The 26,134-nt window shown below is 43.7% G+C and overlaps 2 protein-coding genes across 3 annotated transcripts in view; both read right to left on the bottom strand.

The window, feature by feature from the left end:
- The window catches only part of SLC9A2 (solute carrier family 9 member A2), a 29,179-nt gene extending 26,921 nt beyond the window's left edge, over positions 1 to 2,258 (bottom strand). The window contains exon 1 of one of the 2 annotated variants that reach the window (XM_079972614.1): positions 1,929 to 2,258. In XM_079972614.1, the coding sequence (XP_079828740.1) occupies positions 1,929 to 2,223 (295 nt within the window). In that variant the 5' untranslated portion in view covers positions 2,224 to 2,258. The remainder of the gene's footprint in view (positions 1 to 1,928) is intronic. The other variant, XM_079972615.1, reaches the window with a different exon arrangement.
- Positions 2,259 to 21,071: 18,813 nt separating this feature from the next.
- Positions 21,072 to 26,134, bottom strand: part of SLC9A4 (solute carrier family 9 member A4) — a 29,064-nt gene continuing 24,001 nt past the window's right edge. The window contains exons 11-12 of the mRNA XM_079972616.1: positions 24,948 to 25,029; positions 21,072 to 22,071 (exon numbers count right to left, since the gene is read on the bottom strand). Of these exons, the coding sequence (XP_079828742.1) occupies positions 21,695 to 22,071; positions 24,948 to 25,029 (459 nt within the window). The 3' untranslated portion in view covers positions 21,072 to 21,694. The remainder of the gene's footprint in view (positions 22,072 to 24,947; positions 25,030 to 26,134) is intronic.

The raw sequence follows: 26,134 nt of genomic DNA, 5'->3' as shown, positions 1-26,134 counted from the left end.
TTACACTGGAACTGGACTACTAAAGGGGCTATATGAAAACTGTTGAAATGCTGAAAGGATTTCTAGTGATTATGAAATATGCAATATTGTGCATACATTCACTGCAAGATGGCATGCCCTTCCCTCTGCCATATGTGAAGAATCACATATTATATCACAAAGACGGAAAGATTCATCAGTACCAACAATAAATGAATGGTTGTTGAAATTAAGACTTAGCTGAGATAGCAAAAGTGACATGTTTACTAAAGATTGGAAACCTCTCATAGACTTTTTGTGTGAAAAAGAAATAATAACATTTGGGTTTGAAGGCTGAAGATAATGTTTGTTTATAGAAAGTGGTTTTGTTAGGTGTTATAGTAGAGTAAAGGAAGTGATTTTTGTTTATATATAGTGGGCAGATGATGAATCAGAAGTTCTTAAATCTCTGAACTTTATCTTTTCTATTTCCTCTTGAAAGCTCTTTTCTATTTCTTCTTTCTCATCTCTCCATCTCTCTCTCTCTCTTTATTTTTCATTGTGTTTTTATCTTACTTAGCTTAATGTTGGACAAAAAATATATATTTGAGATTAAGTTTTGTATTTCTCTTTATAAACTCTAATGAAATTTATTTTAAAACAATATATTTTTTACCTCCCCCTCCCTCCCCCTTTCTCTATCTTTCTCTCATTTTGTTTGAAGAAACACAAACAGAACCTGCCAGCAAAAATGCATAAAGGCTTCAGGTTACACACACCATCAAGTTATTATGCAGGAATCCTCCCAAGAGATGTTTATCTCCACTCTAGACCTTTGTCAGGTCAGGAAAGCAAAGAGATGCCTGTTACTTCACTGTTTCTTCAGTGACAGGCATCCACCCTGATTCCCTTATGCATAACAACTGCAGTGCAAAAACATCTTCACCACGGGAAGAAGCGGAGGAGGAGGAGGCAGCAAAGTTGAGCCCCCTCAGGATCTCCTTGTCCTGCTTCTTGTGGCAATTTGTGAAGAAAAAGAGCAGCAGCGATCTGACTTCCCAAACGTGGACTCTCCTTCCTTGGAGGCATATATTTCTGTTTTACAATTTAAAGTACTCATTTTTCCAATCCTTAAGATATCAGTGAGTTCCCTTCTTCTCTTTCCGTGGTTCATTTTACATATCACAAATCCCTGCCTATTTTACAAAAACTATTACAAAATCCAGTATTCCGTTATTACATCCGTCAAAACTTTTTTATGCTGTTGGATTTATCTTAATGCTGCCAACATTTTCAGCCCATATATTCAATAAACGTTTCCCAATCTAAATGTATGTTCTTCTCCTTCGCTTATTCTATATGTTAAGCCTGCAAGCTGTGCATATTCTGCCAACTTAAGTTGTCATTCTTCTTTGGTTGGGACCTCACTAGTTTTTCATATTTTGGCTAACAAAACACCAGATGCCACAGTAGTGGCATACATACAGTGGCGTAGCGTGGGGGGTGCAGGGGGGGCCAGCCGCACCGGGCGCAACATCTGGGGGTTAGGGTTACGGGGCACAAATCCACGGGTTAGGGGGCGCAAATCCACGGGTTAGGGGGCGCAAATCCACGGGTTAGGGGGCGCAAATTACTTGCCTTGTCCCGGGTGCTGACAACCCACGCTACGCCACTGCATCCATAAATAACCTTTTTTGACACCTGGGAATTTCAATCTGAATTCAGATTCCTTGGAGATTTTTAAGCAGAGGTTGGAGAGCTAGCTGAGCTACCTGCATTGCTGGGGTTGGACTACACGACCCCTGTCCAACTCTATCATTCTGCCTCCCCACAGAACAGGGCTTAGACTGGGAAAAGGGGGCTACTTGGAGATCAACCGCAAGCTGGATGAGGGCAACACGCCTGTTCCCCTCTTTTAATAAAGCAAGCAAAACTCGAAATCGACCTGGTGGGGTTCTCCCGCCCCTTACCGATCTTGGCCAAAGAAGCCAGCAGGATCCACAGGGTGATCTCGAAGGGCACCCTGACGTGCAGGTAATCCAAGGTGAAGACGTGCAGCCTGGTCTCCTCGAAGGGGGTCCCGCTGGGCGGCGCAGGCGCAGGGCTCTCCGCCCCGGGCGTGGGGCTGACGCCCAGCATCGCCGCCGGCTCGGGCGCTCCGCTTTCCGACAGGGCGAAGGAGACGTCGCCGGGCAAAAGCAGCAGAAGCCAAGCCGACAACGCCAGCCAGGGGCCCGGCCGGCCGAGGGCCCGAGAAGCGCCCATCTCGCGGAGCTGCCGCCGCTTTCCCTCCCTCAGGCGCGGCTCCCCGCTCGCCTCAGCCGCGCCGTGGTCGGCGGCGCTGTGTGGCGTCGGGGGGTCCTGCGCTCGCCGCCTGCAGGGGGAGACAGGCGTCACGCGGCCGGGAGGCGGGCAGCTCGCGCGCACCTGCTGCTTGCTGGCCCCGCCCCTTTCCCGAGGGTCCGCCTCGCCCAACCCGTCTCGCTTCGCCAGGCGCTTTTCAGTGCCCGGCGGGGCGCGCGCGAGGCGGGTTGCTCCGGCGCAAGGAGGAGGAGGAGGAGGAGGGCCGGGCAGGGTCCGAGGAGGGACGCGGCCGCTGGTGGCTCCCAGCTTTGCCTCAGAGTGTTCCGCAGCTCTTTCTCCTCCCTCAGCCGGGACAGGTGCTGTAGCCAGCAGACCCGCTTCGGGTTCAGCGAAGGTCACCCACACGAGGCACAGGCAGGGCTGCAAATAGACACGCGCCCGCCCAGCCGGTCGGAAACACACCGGCTCCTGCGGCGGCGGCGGCGGCTGCCGCTTCCCGGCGCGCGCCAAATCTCTTTTTTTTTTTTTAAATAAAATTTTTATTAATTTCCAAATTTTTAACATAGACAAAAACAACATAAAAACAACACACACAAAAAAAAATCATATTTTCTTTACCTTATTTCCATAACCCTCTTTTCCCGGACTTCCCCATATCTTCCCCTTTTTGCATCCTTAATTTTAAACCATTATTCAGCAACCCTTCTTAACCAATTAAATATAAATTCATTCTCTTTTTCAATTCCATCCTAAAATTAAACACAATTTTGCCGCTGCAATTCTACGTCTTCCTTTCCCTCAGCATTTTAGCACTCCTCAATTTTATAATAATTCTTAAGATACATCTTAAACTTCTTCCAATCTTCTTCCACAGTCTCTTTCTCTTGGTCACGGATTCTGCCGGTCATTTCTGCCAGTCCCATAAAGTCAATCACTTTCGCCTGCCATTCCTCCAGCGTGGGTAGCTCTTGTGTCTTCCAATACTTTGCTAGAAGAATCCTTGCTGCGGCGCGCGCCAAATCTCTGGGGCGAAGGGAGGGGCGGGGGGAGTGGAGCGCCCGGCACCTCACCCCCTCCCTCAGTTGCCGTTTCTTGGCGAAGGGGGAGGCAGGCGAACTACCTGAGGTGTGAGGAGCAGGCAGGACAGTGAGGAAAGCCCGCGCAGACTCCACATCTCGGTAACTGGAGATTTCCTGTTACAGATAGGTAGCCGGGTTGGTCTGCCATAGTCAAAACAAAATAAAAAAATGTCCTTCCAGCAGCACCTTAAAGACCAACTAAGTTAGTTCTTGGTATGAGCTTTCGTGTGCTCAGGTATCTGAAGAAGTGTGCATGCACACGAAAGCTCATACCAAGAACTAACTTAGTTGGTCTTTAGGTGCTGCTGGGGAAAAAAAAAAAATTTTGTTTTGGAGATTTCCTGGAGCTAAGCTTACCGGGAAGCGGGCGCCTATTCGGCTGGGACAGTCCCTCTGGTGCGTTTGGCTGCGACAACGGATTCCTCAGCTTTGCCCATTAAATGCTGGCAGCTTTGTGCCAGTAAAAGCATGCAGATCTGTGACGTTGAAAGCGAAACCCCTTGCTTACTTGATGCAAAAGGAGCCCTGGACAGTTAAGTCCAGTCAAAGGCGACTATGGGGTGCGGCGCTCATCTCGCTTTAGGCCGAGGGAGCCGGCGTTTGTCCACAGACAGCTTTCCGGGTTATGTGGCCAGTATGCGCTTCTGGCACAACGGAACACCATGACAGAAACCAGAGCGCATGGAAACACCGTTTACCTTCCCACCTCAGTGGTACCTATTTATCTACTTGAACTGGCATGCTTTCTTTTCTGTTCTTTTTCAAATTTTCAAATTAATTTTCCAATTTTATAACAAGCATAAGCAACATAAAAGAAAAAAACATTACAATATAAAAAGCATACATACAAACATTTATCCCACCTGTTATCATACTTTTATAACCATTATTAAATGACTTCCTCAAATCACTCAAGCTGTGTTTCCATGTAGCACATTGTAGCAGTTTTCCAATACTAATTTCCAATAAAATTAACTTAATCAATTAACATCTTTCTTTCTTTGCACTGGCAGGCTTTCAAACTGCTAGGTTGGCAGGAGCTGGAACAGAGCAACAGCCTTCTGATCGGCAAGCCCAAGAGGCTCAGTGGTTTAGACCACTGTGCCACTCACATCCTACCAGTCAACAGCGTGATGCAGCAGCAAAAAAAGCTAATGCTATTCTGGGCTGCATCAACAGAAGTTTAGTGTCCAGAGCAAGGGAAGTCATAGTACCACTCTATTCTGCCTTGGTCAGACCCCACCTGGAATACTGTGTTCAATTCTGGGCACCACAATTTAAGAAGGATATTGACAAGCTGGAATGTATGCAGAGGAGGGCAACCAAAATGATCAAGGGTCTGGAAACCAAACCTTATGAGGAACAGTTGAAGGAGCTGGGAATGTTTAGCTTGGAAAAGTGGAGACTGTGAAGAGAGATGATAGCCATCTTCAAATATCTCAAGGGCCGTCACATGGAAGCTTGTTTTCTCCTGCTCCACAGGCTAGGACCCAAACCAATGGCTTCAAGTTAGGAGAAAGGAGATTCAGATTCTGACTGAACATCTGGAAGAACTTTCTGACAGCAAGAGCTGTTCAACAGTGGAACGGACTCCCTCAGGAGATTGTGAGCTCTGCTTCTGCGAAGTTTTTAAAGCAGAGGTTGGATGGCATAAATGCTTTAGCTGACATTCCTGCATTGCAAGGGGTTGGGCTAGATGGCGCTTGGGGTCCCTTCCAACTCTATGATTCTATGAAGTGAGTGACAGCCCAGCAAAGCTTGTGCCACCATAAGTGTTAACCGTGGCTATTCTTGCTGCAACGGAATAAGGCTAGCCCCTCTGTAGGCTGTGGAGAAGCTGCATTTTGCCAGATGTTGTTGGACTCCAGGTCCCATCAGCCCATCAGGGAGCGTGGTCAGTGATCAGGGATGATGGGAGTTGTAGTCCAGCAACAGCTAGACGGTCAAATGTTCATAGGAATATAGGAGGCTGCCTTGTAGAGCCAGAACATCGTCCATCCAACCCAGAATGTTTGGCAATGGCTGCCCAGGATGTCAGACAGGGACTCTTTCCCAGCCTTATACTTTGAGATGATGGAAAATGAACATGGGGTGCTTTGCATTGAAAATCATGGGCTTTACGACTGAGCTATGGATCTCTCACTCAGCAGCATGCATGCACACATATATCTCAAGCTTAATATTTCAAAAGCCCTTGGAAAGGACATGCCACTGGCTCCCTTGAGAGCTTTGCACTTGTTTGCACTTACGATCACATTAGTGTTGATGTCTTGGATGCTGCCAACCCCGGTGTCCTGTGAATAAATAGAATTCTGCTTCCAATAATATCCATGACTAGGTGCCATAGTTTTGTGTCAGTGCAGAATTAGATACTAGGAGGCCAAGCTTCTCATAGCCTGGATAATTCAGGTTGGATTACTCTGATTAATTAGAAGCACTGGAATTGTCCTGTGGAATCAGGTCTTTTTCTATCACAGCACTCAATTATCCAGGGCTTTTTATTTATTTTGATATTTTAGAAAAACTGATACGGAGTTGCCACTTATGAAAGAATATTAGGCTACCAAGTAAGCTTTGTACACAGACAGGTTATCACGTTGTTTCTGTGGCCAATTAACTCTTTGTGGCAAATAAAATAATAAGAGCTGCTGAATGGACTGTGAGACAAATCAGGAAGCCCCAGGTTTTAACAGTGAATTTGCTGGGTGGTATTAAGGCGAGCTCTTATTCTAACACCCAGCTCCACCTCCTTAAAATGGGTCCTGCCCTTCAGAGTTGTTCTAAGAATTTTAACAAGATAATGTGTGATTTGAACACTCAAAAGTAGGAAACAACAAATTCCAATTAAAAACCAACTTATAATTAATGATTAAATGACTGTGTGTGACAGCACAACATTAATAAAGGCACATAAATAAATAAAAAACTTCTCCCTCTCCATTTGAAACAGTCACTTGCCTCACCCCACCATCAGCCCACACCCTTGTGAAGGCAAGCCTCCTAGGCAGGTAGATGATATGTGGATTCGAGGACTGTAGCAACATTCCACTGAATGAATAGAAAACCTCATGCCCAAGAAGTGTGGGTGTGTTTGAAGTTCTGGCTATTGCCACAATGTATTTTCTTAGCCACAGAAATAACTAGGAATTCATCATCCTTTCCCCATTGGGGCACTAATGTGTTTTATTAATGGACTTGTTGGATGTTCCCCATTTGGAACACCATGTGTGGTAAAAGGAGATCACAGATAATGTGACAATGTAGAGCCAAACTAGAGACGACACAGACATCTCGACCATGTTTAATAACCTTTTAGGCTCATACAGAACTACCTGCTTAATATTTAAACAAAAGTTATTTCAAAATGGAAAAGCAAACACCAAATTGCAGCACAACAATTGATTGGACTCTAAAATCAACATCAGACAATGTAGCATTAAAAAAAAATGTTTTTATTTTCATTTGGTTTAAGAAACACGACTTCGGGTTTCTATATTATACACTACGTAAAGGATGCATTCAATATCACATTGGGCGTTTTCCAAATGCAAGCATAATTTTCATAAATATTTAAAACCCACTTTGGAGATTTCTGAGACTGAAACTGCATTAGGGAAGCAGTTGCGTTTATATCCCCCCCGTTTCATTTTAAACCAACAGCAGGCTCAGGAGGCTGCAATATTGAGTGGACAACTGTGGAAAGAAAGGGACTGCTTAATCCTTTCCTTTCTGCCATTTTCCTGGTTCTGCCGTTTTCCTAATTGGCCATCCCAACCTCCTTTTCCCTCTGCAAAATGCAGGTACTGAGATATTTTCTACTATAGGCACAAAAGGCAGAGTGAGATGATTGACTTGGGCCACAGGTCCTGAGGAGCAGTGGCAGCTTCACTGTGGCTGTGTGCATCTGAAGTATCCAATCATTCCTTTCTGTTGGAAGAATATGCCACACCAGCTTGCTCCGAGCTCCCTAAACTAGCCTGATTTTCCAAGTAAGTGCAGCATGCGACCCTGTCACCAGTATTGGAGTAAGATTCAGCTCTCCATGCGGTCAGCTTCTGTACATGGAATGGGGAGGGTTGTCATCTTGACCTCAGGCAGCAAAATGCCTTGAAGCAGCCATGCATGCAACCAGTGTTAAAAATAATTTACTCCCCTTGGAAAGAGGAAAAGTATCAGCAGTAATGTAAACAATGTTTACCATTCTTAACACAAACCAGGTGAATCCTATGCAAACATGTCAGATTAAGAGAATTGTTGGCCACAGTGTTTAATACACAGTAGTATAGATAGATAGATAGATAGATAGATAGATAGATAGATAAATAAATTTATTGTCATTGTCCGTATATACACAGTATACACAACAACGAAAATCAAACACCCAAGACCGGATTCACATACACATTTGCACGTATCTCCAACACTCTCATCCTATTCAGACATAATCTATTAAAACATACATAATCCAGAATATAACACAACCTATTAGAAGCATAGCATAGCCTAAAACCTATCTCATTCCTTACTACTCACTGCTTGCTATTTCTTACAACTGGCCCTGAGATCATTGTTTAGTGCAATCAGAGCACTTGGATAGAAACTATTCAGAAGGCGTGTGGTTCGTGTTTTCATTGTCCTATATCTTCTGCCCGAAGGCAACAGTTCAAAGAGGTTGTGAGCAGGATGGGTGGGATCTCTCAGGATATTGTGTGACTTCTTCAAGCTGCGAGACGTGAAGATCTCATCCAGGGTTGGTAGTTGGAGCCCAATAACATTCTGGGCAATTTTAATTATTCTCTGTAAGGCTTTTTTATCCATTTCAGAGCTGCTCCCATACCACGATAATATACTATAGGTTAAGACACTCTCAATGGTACTATGATAATAGGACAGAAGTAGGTGCTGAGATAGATTCAATCCTCTGAGCATTCTCAGGAAATACAACCTCCCCTGCACCTTCCTCACAACCATATTAATATTTGCAGTCCATGAGAGGTCCTCAGAGATGTAAGTGCCCAGGTATTTAAAACTACCAACCCTCTCCACCTCCTCGCCATTTATGTGCAATGGTAAAACTACACTTTTCTTTCGCCTAAAATCAATTATGAGTTCTTTGGTTTTTTTGGTGTTAAGCATAAGATTATTTTCTTTACACCATTGAACTAACCCCTGTACTTCTTTCCTATAAGCAGCCTCATCATTCTCACTAATGAGCCCCACCACTGTTGTATCATCCGCAAATTTGATGATTGTGTTGGACTTATACAGTGGGGTGCAGTCAAATGTGTACAGGGAATAGAGGAAGGGGCTTAACACACACCCCTGAGGGGCTCCTGTGCTTAATACTAGAGTAGAAGAGTGGTAAGGTCCCATTCTCATGGTAAGGTCCCATTCTAGACTTCTTGCAGGCTTTTGTTACATGTACTATATATATTTGAGCTAGGCTGTAATCCAGTGCACAATTAAAGAAGAAAGAGAATTGTCCCCCAAGTGGCATGTAGACTCGGCAGCTGCCCACAGATGGTACTGATGTGCCATTGTAGCAAGATGCATAGGCCATCTTACTTTGGTTAAACCATACTTACAAGGCAGCTAGGTGGTTACTGAATGTGGCACTGAAAAATCAAAGCTTGCTTGATTCCTAGCATGTCTACACAACACATTTAATCTAATTCGAAAGCACAGTTCGAAAGTGCAAGTAGATAAATAGGTACCGCTCCGGCGGGAAGGTAAACGGTGTTTCTGTGTGCTGCTCTGGTTCTCCAGAAGCGGCTTAGTCATGCTGGCCACATGACCTGGAAGCTGTACGCTGGCTCCCTCAGCCAATAAAGCGAGATGAGCACCGCAACCCCAGAGTCGGTCACGACTGGACCTAATGGCCTGTTGAACTGCTACGGCTCCTTAGGAAAGAAGGAACCCTAAAAATGATACTTCTGTGGTGGTTCTTTGATATGCACCAAAAGGGACCAGAAAGTATCAGAGTTCAGCAGTTGGGATTTGAAGCTGAGTCCCACCATCTGCAGAGTGGGACCTTAACATGGGCGTAGCTAGGATTTGTGTTAGAGGGAGCAGACTTTGTTGGGGGCTGCAGAATCTCAGATTTGTATTGTTTTGATTGATTTAGGGGGACAGCTTCCCCTTCCCTGCTCCTCTTGGCTATGCCCATGGACCCTAACCATTGTAGTACACTGCCTCATTTGATTTCAAAGATGTTTTTTACATGGTCTCTGTGGACAGCTTTTACTGAAGCAGGACAGATCTGTAAAGGGGAACGTCACATTGTTGAATTTGTAGCAGCTGGAACAGATTCATTTCTTCTGGGGAACATTGTATCTCCTGTGTTGAAACAATTCAGTTGGTTAAACAAGAAATCTTGGACTAAGCATATCTCATTACACAATCTTATTTGTCTACGTCAAAGTCGTGGAATTAATCTTGAGTAGGGTTCGCAGTACGATAGAATACATTGTTCATGGATATAACTGGAGGACAGAAGTGATCTTGGAGATTGCGCCACTCCATTCTGAGTCCTTTGTCTTTAGGAGCAAATGCACAGCTGATTATTCTGTGTGTTTGCTTCCTAGCAAGGGTGAAGCCTAAACATATGCATTATTTATCCAATTGCCCTGAATTCTGCAAAAAAAAAATTAAAAAAAAATTCATAAAATGGACCAAAAAGCTGTGATTGCTTTCCAGAAATGACAACAGTCTTCAGTCCCTTAGTTCAGTATTGCAAGTAGAATATTATTTTAAGTGGGGAAAGCAATATTGAAGGAAATTGTAGGACAATAGTTGTGTGTCGGGGAGAGAGCAGTGTGATAATATATGTAAAGACAACCTTACAACTTCAAATTACCATTTATTCCTCACATCCTTTTTTGAAGGATTGTTTTGGCGAAACCTTATCTTTCTGAGGAGGTACATCTATGTGAAAAACATGCAAGGACATATTGTGATTGTGCAAAAGCAATGGCTATTTTTGAAACCTATTCAGCCCATGATTGGGTTGACCATAAAAGATAATTATTAAAAACATAAAATGATAGGCCTCTATAAATAACAAAGCAAAACTGATTTATTGAAATATTTATAGGCTGTACTTTCATAAAAATTTAGTTAGTGGCATACAGCTGTAATTCTATATTTCTGCAGTTTCCCCATAGTCCAGTAGCCATTTATATGCTATGAAATGCATATTTTTCTATTTAACCCATTTATGTGAATAAGCAAGATCCCCAGAAGCTGGATGTCATAGGACTATGATGGGATGAGGCACAAATCTGTTTCCAAGTAGAAATAGCTTTGAATTTTGATGCTTATAACCAATTAAAGGATTTGCATTTTTGATCCAAAGTATGGCTAAGCTGCCCATTTGGAAGTGCATCAAGTTCTTTCAAGAGATATCTAGCATTATGTAATGTTACCACAAGCTTGATATGACTATTCATTTTACTGTCATGCATTTGCTAATAATAATAATAATAATAATAATAATAATAATAATAATAATGATGATGATGATGATGATAATGTTGGTGGTCTGGTTGAATTCATTATTCTTTCCTTCCCTTCTTTATCATTGATCACAATACCTCTGCCTGATGAAATTTTGGTGAATCAGATATGTACCTTCCCACATTTATTTTTTTTATCCCTGCAAACCAGCCACATTTGTGCTCAAATAAGGGGGGATTTTCAGGTTAAGTCCTGGCAGTCAAGTCCACAAATGAAACACATGAAAAGCTCTGGAGCCAAGTGAGGATTCCCAGGTAAGATCCTCCCTCTATTGTGTGGGCAGGTAATCCCTCCCCTACCTGGCCTGGCCTCCTTGGCAACACTTCCCCAGGTGGGATTGGACAACTGACTGAGGTAGGCAGAGACCTTCAGGTATCCCACCTGAGGGAAGGCAAAGCCAAGCCTATGCTGATGGAGCCGCTCCGGATCTAGGGGCTGCGCGCGTCCACGCAAAGGGCGCCCCCCGTTTTAAGCGGGGAGCGGTCATTATCTTAATGAAACATACACTGCCCCATGCCCTGCAGTGTCAATCACTTCACTTCAGCCTTATTTTCTGAAAGTGACTGATCTCTCAGCGATAAGGGAGATGACTGATCTCTCAGCGATAAGGCAAAATACAGCCTGCTGAAAACAGATCACAAAATGCTCATGCAAAACAGCAAGCTTGAAATCACCCCAAGCAGCAAAGCCTCAGTGAAAGTTTCTGCCTCACATGCTCATTAATCCCAAGAGTTCTTAGTTTTGAAGTGACACACTGCCTATGCATTTAACTTTTCAGGTGAATCTCTTCAGCAATAGCTTTTAGAGAGCAAGGTGGTTTCAAAGACCAAAGCAGGCTTTGTGAGCACATTCAGCATCGCCTTTCGTAAGTAAGTATGCTCACTGCTGGCTTGCTGAGGCTGAATTCACTTTACCATGCCTGGTTAGAAGGTGGCCTAAGCAGATATGGTCTGCACAGCTCATAATCTCTCCCAGCCGAGTGTGCCCTCCAGCAGACCTGCTGGCTGCTTGACAACTTTCCCCATGCTGTTTAGGCAATCCAAGACAAGCAGTAAAAACAGGTGGTTCATCATATTGTTGATGATGGCTGCAGGTTGCACGATCTTTTTCGTGCATCAGAGTTTAATGCAGGCCTAAGGCAGGAAAGCTCAGGTCTTCAAAAGCTCTGGGTCTTTCCACACTTGCCTTTTATAGTTGCTGTTTGATCTGACATTTGTAGGAGTGGATTTGGGGCTGATTGTGGGCACCTTCAGTCATACGTTGCTGCTATTACAGAGTGAGTGAGGTTTTAATTCCCACACTAATGGTGGGTTGTGCCTGAATTGAAAAACGTCCCATGGTTATCGTCACACTCTCAAAGTTGCTTCAGTCAGTAAATGTCAGAGTTAAGAGCATGTGTACAGGGAGAGTAATTTTTTTTTTTTTTAAATAGTATTCCAGAACTCTCATGTTGTGGATTTATAGGAAGTTAGAACAGGTTAGCTGTAACTCTGTGTGTTTGAGCTACAGCTCATCCCAGAACACCCCATTGCAATCAAGCATTTTCTTCTCAGACACTGTCATGCGGGGATTAGTTGGGGGGAGGGGGGAGAAAGAAAAAGGGGGAAGTTGCCTTTTGACCACAGAAATCCTCGCTGGATGTCATTGCTGAGATGATAAACTTATTGACTATAATGTACCATATTTTTCACTCCATAAGACGCACTTTTTTCCTCTTAAAATCTAAGGGGAAATGTCTGTGCATCTTATGGAGCGAATATGTGGTCCCTGGGGCTGGAGGGGGGGGAGACCCGGGCTTCCATCACCAGCCCTGACCTGCTCTTTGGGGCTGGCGGTGGCTTTCCCCAAAGAGCAGGTCGGGGAGCAGCGGAAAGGCTGCTCCCCAAGCTTGTGGGGCTGGCGGTGGGGGAAAGCCGCGCTTCCCCCACCAGTAGCCCCAGGGAGCAGCGGGAAGGCTGTGTGCAGCCTTTCCGCTGCTCCCCGACCTGCTCTTTGGGTCGAGCAGCTCATCCCGCTGCCCTGGAGAGGCTTCATGCGGCTATCCCTGGCTTTTGCGGGAGGTGGGGGAAGGCACAGAGCAAGGCACTTTCACTTCCCCCACCTCCCGCAAAAGCCTCCAAGAGCCATATATTTTTTTTTTCTTGAATTCCCCCCCCCCTGCCCAAAGTAGGTGCACCTTATGGTCAGGTCACCTTACGGAGCGAAAGACTACGGTAATTCAAGAATACTACATATTAATTTAAAGGATGACGCCACATGTTTAGGTAACTACTGACACCAACTTAACCTCTGGAATGTATCTCCTGAAATCTCCATGAAGCCTTATGGAGGTTTCATTTTGTCTGAATATCTTGCAGGTCAACAAGTCAGAGGGAAGTGGCGTGAAACAGAAATCTCCAAAACCACTCCCACTCCCTGCACACAGAAAGTGGGATGATACTTGGACTCATGCCACTCATATGAAGCAACAGAGGATCCATTACAGAACTTGTCGGGTGCAAATTCAGCGCCTGTGTGACCAAGGGTGACTCAGTTCCATTGCCAGGCCTGAAACCCAGATTGGAATGGCTCTAAACTGTCCCACTGAGGTGTAAATTCCCACTAAACTGGGTTTTGCTATGCTTTCTCCGCAGATACGCATGCAAATATATAGTGTTTATAATTGCAACAAAATAGACGCAAAATAAACAGGTCGTTGCCTAAAACCTATCAAATTGGTTGGGACGCAGGTGGCGCTGTGGGTTAAAGCCTCAGCGCCTAGGACTTGCCGATCGAAAGGTCGGCGGTTCGAATCCCTGCGGCGGGGTGCGCTCCCACTGCTCGGTCCCAGCGCCTGCCAACCTAGCAGTTCGAAAGCACCTCCGGGTGCAAGTAGATAAATAGGGACCGCTTACCAGCGGGAAGGTAAACGGCGTTTCCGTGTGCGGCTCTGGCTTGCCAGAGCAGCGATGTCACGCTGGCCACGTGACCCGGAAGTGTCTCCGGACAGCGCTGGCCCCTGGCCTCTTAAGTGAGATGGGCGCACAACCCCAGAGTCTGTCAAGACTGGCCCGTACGGGCAGGGGTACCTTTACCTTTACCTTTAAAGTACTGCCCACCTGTGGGTTTTGGAGTTCATTACAACCTGTTATCAGCAGAGGTCACTGCTGCACTTTGAGACTATAGTAAAAAACATTCCATTACAAACAGATGGAATGAGAATCATTGCAGAGAGAGAGAGAGAGACAGAGACAGAGACAGAGACAGAGACAGAGACAGAGACAGAGAGAGAGAGAGGGAGGGAGGGAAACAGTTGGAATTGTTTTGCTTGAAAGCTCAGGATTTGGGGGTTTATAGGTGAGGGTGATTACAGAGTACAAAAATTGGCACATTATACCACCCCTGCCTTTAGCCTCCAGAGAGTGGAAACTGTGGGTAGAATCCATAGGAGTGGAATCTATAGGAAGGGATAGTGTAGGAGGAGAGAAAAAGTCCATCTCTTTACAGTGGTACCTCGGGTTACATAAGCTTCAGGTTACAGACTCCGCTAACCCAGAAATAGTACCTTGGGTTAAGAACTTTGCTTCAGGATGAGAACAGAAATTGTGCTCTGGCGGCACAATGGCAGCAGGAGGCCCCATTAGCTAAAGTGGTGCTTCAGGTTAAGAACAGTTTCAGGTTAAGAACAGACCTCCGAAACGAAGTTCTTAACCCAAGGTACCACTGTATTTGGGTTGCTCCATGCATAGATATCCGCCTGCAGTCTGTGTGATTCCCCCCCCCCCCCAGTGACACGTTCAATTTAATTTCAGTGATGCATGGTTCCTATTAGGAACTTTAAGCGCTCCTGCCTGCTATTTCTTCTGTGTATGCCAGGAGAAAGCATCTGAGAGCAATGCAAACCCCTAGATGATCATCTGTCTTTCTGGCAAGGAATAAACATCACATTAGATTTTGCGAGAGGCAGACATATGAAACGCATCAGTCAGAGTGTTCCCTCATTTTGAAGCCAAGGATGAATGAGTGGATTACTTTCATTACATTTTTAAAGAAGGAATGACTCAGGCTTGGATTCAAACATTTAAAAGTTGAGGGTGAACTATGAATTGGTACTGGTGTCGATAAAATTGTCTTATTTGTGATGAATAGGAAGGAGATGAATTACACTTGATATTGATAAATAATCGAATAATCATACTGCAGGACAGTTATACATTTCAGCTCTTTGCCATAATTTAAAAGAGGGTCTTTACACACAAGACCAAATTGGTAGGTTTTTCTAATTGCTTTGTATAACTTAGAGACAAGAGAGCAGGTGGGTGAACCATCACTATGATGCATGTGTTCACTCAAGCCAAGTCGGTTGTTAGCACCAGTCACAAAAATTACCTTTTCATAAACCCCAAAGAAACACAGCCTTGCTTTTCAGAGGCTAATAAATTGAATTATTGTTTAAAAAGAAATAGATGCTGGTACTATTTAAAATTGCCCGATGTCCACCACCACCCCTGAAAGTGAATAGGCAGGCACTTCTAGAATACACACCTAAATTTTCTCCAATGAAAATATGGCACTAAGGACAGGGCCTTCTTAGTGGTGACACCGCAACTATGGAACATGCTCCTGGGTCAGACCTCTCAGGTTCCATTTCTTCCTGTTTTCAGATGCTCTTTAAAGACATTGATGACAGGCATCAAATCAATAATTTGTTTTATGCTGCTTTTGACTGCTTTTGCACATTGCTACTGCTGTTATGGGACGCGGGTGGCGCTGTGGGTTAAACCACAGAGCCTAGGTCTTGCTGATCAGAAAGTTAGCGGCTCAAATCCCCGCGACGGGGTGAGCTCCCGTTGTTCGGTCCCAGCTCCTGCCAACCTAGCAGTTCGAAAGCACGTCAAAGTGCAAGTAGATAAATAGGGACCGCTTCGGCTGGAAGGTAAACGGCGTTTCCGTGCGCTGCTCTGGTTCATCAGAAGTGACTTAGTCATGCTGGCCACATGACCCAGAAGCTGTACGCCAGCTCCCTTGGCCAATAAAGCGAGATGAGCGCCGCAACCCCAGAGTCGGCCACGACTGGACCTAATGGTCAGGGGTCCCCTTTACCTTACTGCTGTTATATATATATATATATATATATATATATATATATATAATATTTGTATTTCATAATTCTATTTTGTACTGTGTTTCTTTTTATTTCCCCTATATTAGAGTTTCTGCTGGGTGGTTGTTGTTTGCACAGCAGATACGGTGATGCATGATATCTCGGTTAATCACAGATAAGAGTAGACACCTTTCTTAAAATTCAAAGGAAATCCATTACCTCAAATACTGTTTACTTTGACTCATTTGATTACTTTGACTCACTAGCTCTCCAAATATGCAGAATGCAATATTATTTCAGCCAACTGATCTTTTAAAAGTGCCACCTTCCTCTTTATATCTACAGTACAAATAATATGAGGACCCTGCTCTGCCACATTAGCAGGTTGGAAAGGGTTTTTCCCCCCTATTCCAAGGTAAAATTCCAATGTAAAATGTCCAAAAGCTGCAGTGCAGGTGACAATGTAGACTTCTGTTTAAATTCTGCAATGAAAAGTGAACCAGGGATATAATTTTATCCACTTGTTTTGCATCAGAAGAAGAGCATTTAGGTTTGTTTCCCTGGTTTCTGGTTTTGTTTATCCCAATACTTTAACATGGGCTAGAACAGGCTTCCTCAACCTCGGCCCTCCAGATGTTTTGAGACTACAATTCCCATCATCCCTGACCACTGGTCCTGCTAACTAGGGATCATGGGAGTTGTAGGTCAAAAACATCTGGAGGGCCAAAGTTGAGGTTTAGAACAAAGAGCGCCCAAGTGACAAAAATCAACAGATTTCTCCGTTGTTGTTGTTGTTTCGTCCCAGTCTATTTTTCATTTTCGAAAAGAAAACTCTGGGTATTTAAAACCTATATAACTTTGATCCATTTTTTGTTGGGATGAAATTACCAGAACAAAAAGATCTATCATTCTTTCTAACAGTGGAACTCACCTAGCTGGACTGTAGTGGTATCAGAAAGCTTGAGGGAAACCCAAAGCTTGCAGAAGTACCAAAATATATACTTAGGAAACAAAAACCTAAGGGAGATGGTGGGGAAAACCTTCACAAACCAAAACAGCCAAAGAAGAACTGAATGGCCACAGAAGGCTGAATTGGGTGGGAAGCAGGAGGCATGGTATATATTATCCTGAAAGTGTCCATGGCAGACTAGATAGAACCCTGAGCAGGACTACTCCACACTGCAACATTTTGGTGCAGTAGTACCCCCACTACTCAACACCTGATAGATATTAAAATATATAAAAACTCCATAAAGCCAGTGTATCTCTGAATTCTAGATAACGGAGTCATACAATGGAGAAATACCATTGCTTGCTTGTGCCCTGATTTTGAATATCTATAGGTTTCTGGCTGACTGTTGTTGGAAGAAGAATGAAGGATTAAGAACATAAGAAGAGACCTGCTGGTTAAGACCTCCTTGTCCAGCATCCTATTATCACAGTGGCCGGGACACAGGTGGCGCTGTGGTCTAAACCATTGAGCCTCTTGAGCTTGCTGATCGGAAGGTCAGCGGTTCAAATCCCCGTGACGGGGTGAGCTCCCATTTCTCTGTCCCAGCTCCTGCCAACCTAACAGTTTGAAAGCACACCAGTGCAAGTAGATAAATAGGTCCTGCTGTGGCAGGAATGTAAATGGTGTTTCCATTCACTCTGGCTTCCGTCATGGTGTTCCAAAGCAGTTTAGTCATGCTGGCCAGATGACCCAGAAAGCTGTCTGTGGACAAACACCGGCTCCCTTGGCCTGAAGTGAGATGAGCACCACGCCCCATAGTCACCTTTAACTGGACTTAACAGTCCAGGGGTCCTTTACCTTTACCTTACCTATCACATTGGCCAACCAAATGTTCATGAGAAGCCTGCAAACAGGATATATTAGATGGATCTTGCCCTGATCCAGGAAGGCAATTGTTACATTCCTTCTTTCTTTTCTAAATCAACCACATAACCTTTACTTTAATGCATAAGTTGTAAACTGAGGTCTGTTTACAACTTATGCATTAAAGTAAAGGTTATGTGGTTGATTTAAAAAAGAAAGAAGGCGAAGTCCTCATAAAAGCAGACCTGGAGGTGTGTTTGCCTAACTCAGAAGTAACTTTCTATTCAAGTTCTTCCACTTTCACTGCCTCGAGAGTTCAAGTTTCAACCTTTTTCTCTGCTTTACTTCAGGTACGTAACCTGTTTGCTTGGTTGGGAAAAGAAAGAATGATGTCAAATGGGTGTGTGTGTGTGTGTGTGTGTGTGTGTGTCAAAGTGCAGGCATCTCACTCCTGGTTTCACAAGAGAATTCGCTGGATTCAGCCTGGTCCAGCACAATCCCTGAGCCTCAGAAACACAAGTTTAAACCACAGTTCACCTGGAGACTCCCATGCTAGGCAGTTGAGGCTGATTCCTAACCCTACAGTCAGCTTCCTAACTGATCTCAGCATGGTTATGAATGATCTGATTCACAGTATTGAAGATATGAATGAAAACAAAATGAAAAAGCACTCTGCAAATTTAAAATCATAAAATAATAATGGGAACAAAAAATCCAGATGAATTTAGGACACCCCTGCAGAAAGCAAGGGGATATAAGTATTTAACTGTATGTCTAGCTTCTTCTGGGATGCCTCATGAAAGTTCAAAAACATCATGTTCTCTGAAATCACATGCCTTATTCATACATAAAATACACATATCCTTAATTCACCGATGTTCTAAGGATTTAAAAAAAATATAATGTTAGTACATGGAAGTGCTAGCACTATAGTTCTTTGGGCAATGAACTGAGTAATCAAAAACAGACTTGGTCTGCAGACCACGTGGAGAATATTTTCTTTTTGATCAAGCAACTTACAAATGTTTACCTATCACTAAATAAGTAATAAATTAAATAATTAGATTTCTACACACCATGTGCTGGGACTGAGCCACCAAAACATTTTAGATGCCGAGGGCATAAACCCAAAGTAAGCTTATGTAATAATAACAATGGCATCTGAACACCCCCTGGCAAATTGCATCTAGAAAATGTCACAAAGAGAATGGGATGCCTGCACACACATACAAACCCTAACAGACCTATTTGTTAATTGTGAGGTTTATACTTCACAAGTATCAGTACAAACAAAAAAAAGTCTGAACAAAACAGGGTCAGAGGGGACACACTGTATAACTCTACATATGATAATAATTCTGATAAATAACTTTTACTTATTAAATTACTCCAAAGCAGCTTGGCCACTTGCAAAGCACTTAGCAATATTTAGTGAATCAGTTACAGTTGGTGCGAATTTATACAGGGACAAAGAATTATATATTGCTACTGACCTTGACACACTGCTCCAAAATCATCTCCCCACCCACCTGTTTCTATTTGAAAGAAACAAAGTGTTCTGTGAGAAGGACGCAGTGTTGACTCTTGAAACTTTACACGGGTGAAACTGACTGAAAAGTTTCATTTGCAATTAAGGATCAGGAAAAAATGTCTCAGCAGAAAGCAAGGTGTTAGGCCACTGGGCGGTCTCGATTTCCAGCGTTTCTAAAGCTGAGAGTCCAAATCTTCTGATTCCAAAGCTGCTCAGTATACAGAATGTTTTGAAGCAACGAGTATCAGCACCGGCTTCCCCTTCTCTTTCGTCACCTTTTCATTTAGAATGAGGTTAAGCCCCAACATTCTCTCCAAATGCCAGAATCCCTCCTCACTTTTGAGGTGGGATGTTGGAATATTTATCTGGTTGCTGGCGCCAATCTTGGAATCCATTTCTGAATCTGACCCAGTGGTTTTCAGAGGCTGTGTAGGGTTCCCGTACCTGCCTGAGCAAATCACCCTTGATTTTAAAACTTGCATACTGCTGCAGCTGTTAGCATAAGGAACCAACCATAAGAAACCGCTCCACATATCATGACTTCCGTGAGACAATCGGATTGAATCCCAGGCCTAGCCTGAAGAAGTAATTCAACAGAACACCTGACTTGACCTGACAATGAATTATGCTTCATACTGTAGTCTGTCCAAAACCTCTGGCTGGCATATGTCCCTGAAATCATTCAAAATGTGTGGTTTGCCTCTGAGAGGCAAATCTGAAGTATGTGTACAGCCACACTAAGCAACAATGAATAGTTAATCCATTATTTGCACAACGGGTATGAGTCTAATTTTTGATGCATGATTAACAATTACACTAAACATTCTTCAAAGCAGGGGTAGGCAGATAGACTGCAAATTGACAGGCTCTATTTGAAGGTTTCTCCTTCTTTTTTGCAAAAAGCCCCAGTGAAAAATTGTGGCTTAAGGGCTACACAAATCATTAGGTACAACTGAAATAAGTTCAGCAAAAATGGATGATTTCACAAGAGGGGCAGCACTGGACACGCAGGGCCCCAAATGTTGGCAAACACATACCCTCCAACATTCCTCAGATGAAAATACAGACATTTCTCACTCATTCCTTGACACACCCACCCCATTTTTATCTGTCCCCACTCCCACAGAGCATTTCCTATCGAAGAAGGGTGAGTGCCAACACCTCTACGATGACAGGAGACAGCACACACGCCTTCCACTTTCCTGAGAAAAACCCTGAATCTCAATGTTATTTTATTCTTTGGTCAATTTACAAAAAGAGAAACACACCAATAAATACGTTTTAGAAAGGAGCAAGAATAGATGCAGACCCACAGAGCTTAAAAAATACAAATAATAATTAAGACTCCTTATGCTCTTCCCACCCAGGATGGCCCTGCCCTCAGCCTACCCCACAGAGCCTACACATCACATGGGGCAGGGCCTGGCAGAGGCAGCCTCTCCTCCTCGCCCACTCTCCAGCAGCCGCTACAAGCTGCCTGAGAGAAGAGGCCAGCAGCAGTGGCCATGGAGAGACCATGCAGAGGCTACAGGGTGCTCCCTCACAGCTGCCACTGCTGCTGCCACTGCTGCCATTGCTCAGGACAAGTGTTAACTCATCCTTCTCCCAGAGCTCAGTAGTGGTGGCACCAGCAGAGGAAATAGGGACATTCCAGAATCAAATCAGAAGCCGGGGTGGCTTTCGTAATTCCGGGACTGTTGTCTCTGGAAAAGAGGGAGACTTGGAGGGTATGCAAACAGACCCATAAGTGAGTCTCCGTGATGGGAAAGAGATATATCAGAATCATCCATCTGGTAGAATGAGACCACTTTTGCGGGTGCATGGGAGTGATGAATTGGCAGCCCCCTCCAACCTGCCTGTCTCATTTTTCTGGCCATCCCACTTGCCTTCTGGTCCTCCTGTTTCTTTGGGTACCACCCAGCTGTCAAGACACAGCTCTTTCTTGCCCCCCTGCCCCTCTTCCCTACCTTTCCCCGAGGAAAAGGCCCTGAGCACGTGACCAAGCCCATTTCATAGCACTGTGTGCAGAATCACACCTAAAGCCAACTCCCAGTGATTATTTGCATTACTGAAACCCTTGCCAATACTTCAGTTAACACCGCCTATCCAGCTTTCTCTGTTCATTGTGGACATTTACAACGGCTAGGTTTTTCCACCTTAAAGAGTGGAAACGTAAATTAATTTTATAATGAGACTTCCGCATGAACAGCCAAAACTTCCTGCAGATTTCAGCCCCGGCAATGTATACCTTGTTGCCAATCAGGTCTCACACATTTTGTTATGCATTGACCTCTTCCATCCATTAAGCTGGAATCAGGATGAGTTCAGAGGGTGTGTGTTTTAAATCAAATTCCGATACAAATCATGCCATTGCTCAAACGGCAGTTATGCTCCATGAAGAGGAAGAATCACTCTTTTCTTCTAGTAAAGTGGCTTTTTCGCTCACAAAAATCACCTTTGGGTTCTGCTGTCCATTTGTTAGAAGACGCTGATGGTATCGATGCCCTGTTCCCCTCGTCCTCTGACTCAAGTTCCTGAATAATATCAGTTTCAAGCACTGCAGTAAGCTGAGGTTTCGACCCTAACAGTGGCCCTTGTATTCTGGCTCTTTCAACCCATTCATTTGTTCTTCTTCTCTGACCTTTAAAACCTGCTGGCTCGACTCTTGAATGCAGCTGCTTCATCTGAAGTGATTCCCGCTGTTGCCACTTTCTTCGCTGCGAACCTGGCCGAGGTTCTGAATGGAGCCTGATGAACACAGACTCGGAGTCGCTGCTACACTCCCCTGGATTCAGAAACAAGTGAATAATATCAGCGGGGTTCAGCCCCTACATTTCCGCCTCCTTCTACACCTCCTTCTCCTTTCAGACACAAAGAGATTGTTGATAAATGGACATAACACAGCATAATATGGAAACTTGTTCTCTCTGAGGGCATTTGCTCAATGTGCTATGCTTGCACTGCAATCCTATACATGCTTAACTAGGACTCAGCTAGATTGGCAAAGAAAAAGTGATTTGTATATGTTGTATATGCGATATAACACTGTGCCACCAGAAGGCGCTGTGGAGTCCCGTTTTTCTCTACCTGTTTTCCCTGTTTAAATTTACAATGCGTTTAACTGAAACGCTTCTTTGATGCCCTAGAAGCAGTGCTGTTTTGTGGTGGTTCTCACCAGTACATAATCTCTTGTTATTTTTTCTGCCCATGGCAGCCATTTTGTGCTGACACCCACAGCACTTCTATCATGATACAAGTACCTACGCCTCATTTTTTTTACTCCCCCCTCAAAAGAGCACCACCTAGGAGTACATTTCATTGAACCTAATGGGACTTAATGCAAAGGATTGAATTGTTAGATATGTACATCTTCTGCGAATCTGGGTAGGTTAAGGTCAATATTTGGAGACTTAAGGCCATTTCATAGATTACGCAAAGGCAAGGCCTCGGTTTTAGACCTGCAAGGCTTTAGCCCTCATGACTGGGGAAAAGCATATTCACTGTACAAAAATCAGAACTGTTTCTAAACTACTTGATGTCTTCTTCACCTGATTTTTCTAATGCCATTCCCATTCCTATGAGCAGTGCTTTTTTTCTTAAAAAATATTTAGGGATACTCTCGTTTTGACTCAACAAAATCACCATTTTATAGTTCAAATCGGGAAAAATAAATACAGTAAATGGACAAAAGTACAAAGATTCACAAAATGTTTAGGGGTATGTGTACCCCTGCATTCCCCCAGAAAAAAGCACTGCCTATGAGCATATACTTTATGAGAAATGTCAGCCCAGCTTATCTGCCATGCTCCCCTTCCTGCCCCTGCCTTCACTTATCCTTCTCTCCTCCAAATTATATCACCAACACCCACCTCAGCATTTTTCTTTTAGTTCACCAGATCTTCGACCCCCTTTCCTGTGGCTACACAGCTCACATGGCTCCGTTGCCACCTATATTCTTTTATGCTGCAATTTCTGCTCACTATTTTTGGCATGGCTAAATGACGCAAGACCAAAAAGTCCAAGTTAGGCAAGTCTCTAATTATCCTGTGTCGAAAAACAGGATGGGTTTTGGGGCACCAGGGTTTAAAAGCCCCAAGACCAAAGAATTTTAGCTTCAGGGGCCTTTGATAAGCCTTAGGTTGCAGAGGGCAAGTCTTTCATCAGCATCATATGATCATAATACAGTCCCATAAAGAAACACAGACCCTTTGGCACACATTGGGTGCTTTAGGGCTTGAAAGCATTTGTGGCTACTTATACTTATACCTTTCTTTTTCCAAATCATGCTTTGAACTATTAATTATAAAAAATGAGTTCATTGGGGGAGCATACTAGATACAATCTTATAGATGGTGTCACAACCTACTCTAAAGTTGGTCGCACCACCAGCATTGCAACCATACATGTGACTAAAAAAAAAAAAAAATGGTTCCTTAAGATGTGTATGTGTGGGTTCTTGTCAGAAAAGGCTGAAGACTGTTTCAGACATAGCACAAGAGCCAGGATGTGCATATAGCTTAAATAGTTTCTTAGATCCTACAGGAATGTCTCCACCTCCATCGTTCAGCCTGGACACTGAGGTCCAGCGCCAAGAGCCTTCTGGCAGTTCCCTCACTGTGAGAAGTGAAGTTACAGGGAACCAGGCAGAGGGCCTTCTCGGTAATGGCCCTCCTATCAGATGTCAAGGAAATAAACAACTATCTGACTTTTAGAAGATATCTGAAGGCAGCCCTGTATCAGCCCTGTATTTTTAATGACTGATTTTTAATATTTTGTTGGAAGCCACCCAAAGTGTCTGGGGAAACCCAGCCAGATGGGTGGGGTATCAATAATAAATTATTATTATTACTATTACTACTACTACTACTACAAAATATTAATTGCAATACCCCACATACTCTCAACCACTAGCACACTTTTCTTTTGAGATGCGTTGTTATTCTCCGGAATGAAAAGTCTTGTTTTTGCACAAGGCACATTATGGATGATGATCCCAGGCCATAGTTATGAATTAGGGATCTGTAGCTGTGCACCAAAAAATAAGCACTGAGCCACCACAAATGAAACATTCACATCACTGGGAGAATGTCCCCTAACACACGCCTTAGCCTTGAGCCTGGCCCACTGCTGTTTTGTTTTTGTTTGTTTGCTTTGCACTAGACACTGTCAAATGCACTGCCCCATGAGAGTAATGGCCACAGTTGCCATAAATGAATAAGGAGTCTGCAGCTGTGCACCCCAAAACAAGGACTGGACCACCCCAAATGACATCTACAACACCAGGGGGACACCTGCTACAGAATTGAGCCCAGCCCAACTGCTTTCTTTTTGCACAAGGCGCTGTTGGGTTCTGCATTTTTCTCACCTTTGCAAACAGTGGCATCCCTATCTCCAATCTTGTTTGGTCAAAGGACTAAGTCAAAAAATAATCAGTCCTGTTTACTATTCTTTGTGATATCTTTACAGTAATGTCATCGCAAAGGATGAGTGTGTCTCTCCAAGGGAAAACAAATATTCCGGTGGACACCATTTCATCCATCCTTTGTCCCAACTTCCACTTAGCGGGAATGTGTGTTTCATAGCTATTTGCAAATTCATAAATAGTGTGAATTGGCAGCAGTTCGGCATTTTCCCTGTGTTATTTTGATCAGAGAGAATTACCTGTTAGATCATCATCATCTCTTCTGGTTGCTTGAGCATTACCAAAGGGTAAAGATAAGTAGCGCATACTTCTGCTGGCAGCCTATGGACAAATAAGTGTGAGACAAGGTGATTCAAATGTGCAGTGTGTCATGTGTTATACTTTCAACAGATTTGAATACTGGTGACTCTGGGGGGAAAGTATGTCAGTGAGAATTGATGGTTACATTTGAAATGAGTTATTAATGTATTGCTCTATTGTAAATGAAAAAAACCTTCAAAAAGTAGCTTAAACAAACCTGAAACATCTAGAACATCAATTCAAAGCACACTTTACAAGGCAGAAGTTAACAGAGGGAACTCATGCTAAACCTTGCACGGTAGTTCTTTATGCTATCAAATTTATTTAGGTCATTTTTATCTATAGAAGTATTTATATAATGCCCACGCACATAAAATATCAAGGTGGCGCAAATCATAGAATCACATATTTTAGAATAATGCTTCCTGTGGGAAGTAACTTTTCGAAGGTTGGAATATAGCTGTGGTTTAATGAAATCAGGGCAAATAATTAGTGGGACCTCCAAGAAGAGAAGACAGGAATGGGAAGTAACTTGTCTGTAGCAGATGAAAGGATTGAAAAGTGGAAATTCTCTAAGTTACATCTTCATGAAGAGAGGCAAAGGTAGAGAAGAAGCTTCCTAAGGAATGGCAAATGATTGTACCTTGTTGCAGTTCACAACCAGTGAACACTGAATAACCTAAACATTTCCAAAAAGGCCTCTACAATATCTTACCTTGGTCATGGCAACTTTACAGGCAAGGATGGTTTTTCCTCTAAATAAATTCCATTTGACTACACAGATACAGCATTAAGGTTTCAAAACTGGACTTTGTTTCAGAATCAGAGACAGATTTCCCATAATATTTTCAATACTGCAAATTTGATGGACCCAGTGTTGCCACTATTAAACTTGTGTGTGTGTGTGGTGGTGGTGGTGGTGTGGGGAGGTTTAAACTTTTCTGTCATTCCAGTTCACTTTATGCTGCTCAGCTAAATGAAGAAGAGCTGGGAGTGGTGAAATGGCTGGAGGGCAGAAAACCACTTTATCTGGAGGCCCCCCCCCCTTTTTTTCTGCTGCTTAGCAGAAGCCATATTGTGGGCCATATGAGAATAGGCTGTGGGAAGAAGCCCAGGGAGCACAGAT

This window comes from Podarcis cretensis (genome assembly GCF_951804945.1).
Source record: "Podarcis cretensis genome assembly, chromosome: 4".
Taxonomy (NCBI): domain Eukaryota; kingdom Metazoa; phylum Chordata; class Lepidosauria; order Squamata; family Lacertidae; genus Podarcis; species Podarcis cretensis.
The sequence above is the reverse complement of the archived record's forward strand: the minus strand, read 5'-3'. Positions and strand labels throughout refer to the sequence as shown.